The sequence below is a fragment of the Pyrus communis genome, chromosome 13 (genome assembly GCF_041283825.1).
Source record: "Pyrus communis isolate YQ-2024b chromosome 13, ASM4128382v1, whole genome shotgun sequence".
NCBI lineage: Eukaryota > Viridiplantae > Streptophyta > Magnoliopsida > Rosales > Rosaceae > Pyrus > Pyrus communis.
The window spans coordinates 4,188,254-4,191,358 of NC_142577.1; the positions used below are offsets into that span (position 1 = coordinate 4,188,254).

General features: G+C 37.3%; 1 protein-coding gene across 1 annotated transcript; it reads left to right on the forward strand.

The window, feature by feature from the left end:
* Positions 1–367: 367 nt before the first annotated feature.
* LOC137737838 (Metal-dependent phosphohydrolase) lies at positions 368–2,872 on the forward strand. The gene is made up of 8 exons (XM_068477407.2): positions 368–749; positions 853–977; positions 1,076–1,113; positions 1,279–1,389; positions 1,495–1,574; positions 2,023–2,059; positions 2,285–2,326; positions 2,592–2,872. The coding sequence occupies exons 1-8, from the start codon at positions 450–452 to the stop codon at positions 2,654–2,656; spliced, it is 798 nt and encodes a 265-aa protein (XP_068333508.2). The 5' UTR covers positions 368–449; the 3' UTR covers positions 2,657–2,872.
* Positions 2,873–3,105: the final 233 nt, after the last annotated feature.

A 3,105-nucleotide genomic window follows, 5' to 3' on the forward strand; every position in this document is an offset into this window, starting at 1 on the left:
ATGGGATAACCTGGTTTTGGATTGCCAATCCATTTGTTCTTTACTTTATGCATGCTTTATGATGCATATTTAAACTAACCTAAATAATAGATTAATTTAAGCAAAATTAAACTTGTAAGCGCACGAATCAATTGTAGTAATATATGCAAATACAAGGTCGATCCCACATGAATTGTTTTAACACCAATTTAACGATTAATCACGCTAGACTTAATTAAACAAGGAAAAAAAATGAAATGCATAATATAATAAAAAATTTCTCAGACTCTAAAAAGATTAATTTAGATGGTTTCCCTAGCCAAGATACGATAATCCAAAGCTGCTGGTGGTCCAAAACTGAATCACGACCGTCAGCATATACCGAATCTCTAGGAAGACCCAACAAAATTTGACCGAAAATTGTGTGACAAAAAAAAGAAAAGAAAAAATCGAAAACAAAATTAATCAAAATGAGCCGACTGTTGTTCTCTAAATCGCTCCTCCCAGCACCCTCCTCTCTTGCTTCCGGCCCCCTTCGAGGAACACTATTCAAGTTTTCTTCGTCGCCCACTCCGACTTCTAGAGTTCCTCATCGTATGGCCACCGACGCTTCGTCGTCCCCGCCATCCGCCACCCGCGGTGACGCCACCGACCGTCCCGTTTCCAATGCAGGCCACGAACCGACCACCTCCCCTTCGTCTTCTTCTTCTTCTTCGTCGACGCCAGCTTCCTCTGCCATTGATTTTCTCTCGCTCTGCCACCGCCTCAAGGTAATCGAATTTGTGAACAGTTCGTAGTTGTGTTTTGTTGTGGGAATGGGTTTTGGATTGTTTGGTTTCGAATGAGTTTGTGTTGTTGTTGGTTGTGAATTAGACGACGAAAAGAGCTGGATGGGTGAAGAGAGATGTGAAGGATCCAGAGTCGATAGCTGACCATATGTACCGGATGGGATTAATGGCTCTGATTGCTTCTGATATCCCCGGTGTCGATCGAGACAAGTAAACTCTGTAAATTTCTTCCTGTTTTATTTATGGGATTTATTCCCAGTGTTTTCTAAGATCTTTTTCTTTTGTTTTTTTTTTGAACTTAATTTCAGGTGTATTAAAATCGCAATTGTTCATGATATTGCTGAAGGTGAATATTACATAATTAAACTCTGTAAATTTTCATTTTAATGTTCAATAATGGAAATGAAAATTCCTGAAATATTCATGAATATTTGGAAAACGTTTTCTACTTGTGATTTATTGTTGCTATTAAGGCTGTAAGTTTTTTGGTTCTTTGCAATTTCTCGGGTAGCCATTGTTGGGGACATAACCCCCTCGGATGGGATTCCAAAGGCGGAGAAGAGTAGAAGAGAGCAAGAGGCGTTAGACCGCATGTGCAAATTACTCGGTGGAGGCTCAATAGGTGATAAGCTAGTTCATTCCAGGATTGTGCTTTTGTTATTCTTATACCTGAATTTGGTAAATACTAATCTTATTTTGGTTGGTTTACACACTTATCATATTTCAGCTAAAGAAGTAGGTGAACTGTGGATGGAGTATGAGGGGAACTCCTCGCCAGAAGCTAAAATTGTTAAGGACCTCGATAAGGTATGTAGATTGTTGAACTGAATTTGTGAATTTCGATTCTAGCTTCAATTGGTTTCCGGTCTTATTACGGCAAAAGTTATGTATAGTTGGTCAGCTGGTAATCTATGTTCACATGGTTTGAAAGAGATTTATGTAGTAGTATGCACAAGGAGGGATAATTACTTCCATATTGCAACAGCGTTTATACGTTTTGTTAGAATTGATTGAATCTTCAAGAAGTGATGAGTATAGTTGAGTTTTTAAGATTTCTAAGTCTGTTTAGAGGAATTATGATGGCAATTGTGGGAAGGCATCTAGATAAGTTTTGTCCGACTCTGATAATAGCAGTGGGCAGAAAAGGTTGAGTGTAGTGATTGATTTACCACCTTTGGTATTCAGTTTCAAATTTTTCTTATTAATGGTCGACGTGTTCACTAGATTGTATGTTGTAATTTTGTTTTCCATGCAGGTGGAGATGATACTTCAAGCCTTGGAATATGAAAAGGGTGAGGCTTTTCTCTATCCATTGTATCATTTCTGAATTATGGTATCAATTGGCTTTTAACTTCAAACACAGATGTAAGGGGCCTAGTCATTTCATCTACAACAACGCAAAAGAAAATGACTTTTGTCTATCATGCGCGCTTATAAACTAACCCCATATCTGACTACAATATTCTTCGTATTCTGAAAATAAAAATTGGACTGAGCGTTATTTTGGATTTGCGCAGAACAAGGGAAGGATTTAGAAGAGTTTTTTCAGTCAACTGCTGGTAAGTACGTCTGGCTTTTGTAATTAGTTTCATCAGTATGCAAGTCGTTTCCTTTTCCATTGCTTTCCTCAAATTTCTGGAAATCATTACAGAAAATTAAGTGCCACATGCATTTGTCTGATCATGAAAAATTCGTGCTTCAAAGGAGAGAATAAAGCCTTTGGAGTACGAGCTTATATTTTCCCGTGTGATTGCATTAGGTGGATGATCATTTTATGTTCTGTGATTTTGAACATAGCCTTAGAAATGCTCAAACTTACTGCAGGGAAGTTTCAGACTGATCTGGGAAAAGCGTGGGCATCAGAGATCGTGTCAAGAAGAAAAAAATAAGGCTAGTTTCTACCCTATCTTTTGCAATGGCCCTAGAAGAAATTTCCATTACTTTTGAATCAGGATTAGATTCGTACTATTCATCTTTAATAAAAAGAGATGTAACACGATGATATTAATGTAAGGTATTACCTTTATATTTACGCTATGGGTAGTCGAACCTTAAGAGTTCCTACTTATAAGTGAAGATGAATGTCATTAGATTATAACACTAAATGGTGTTTACTTGTAACTTTAATTATGCTATTAACTAATTGTTACTAGAAACAAAGAAATAAATATACTAATTTCATTCCATAAGCCGCTCCAAAAGGGAGGATGGGTTTTATACATCGAATTGCTTAGTGACGTCTGCTCACAAATATTCAGATACCAAATTCTAAACAAAAGAAAATTACAATATGGACCTGTGGCCTAAATAGCTAAGTGCGTAACATGCCGCCTTCGTC

Excerpts from the sequence above, each read along its gene's own strand:
- LOC137737838 (XM_068477407.2), top strand. The coding sequence starts at position 450 with ATGAGCCGACTGTTGTTCTCTAAATCGCTCCTCCCAGCACCCTCCTCT. Across the intron at positions 750-852 it reads CGCTCTGCCACCGCCTCAAG|ACGACGAAAAGAGCTGGATG; the intron begins GTAATCGAATTT and ends GTTGTGAATTAG. Across the intron at positions 2,327-2,591 it reads GTTTTTTCAGTCAACTGCTG|GGAAGTTTCAGACTGATCTG; the intron begins GTAAGTACGTCT and ends AACTTACTGCAG.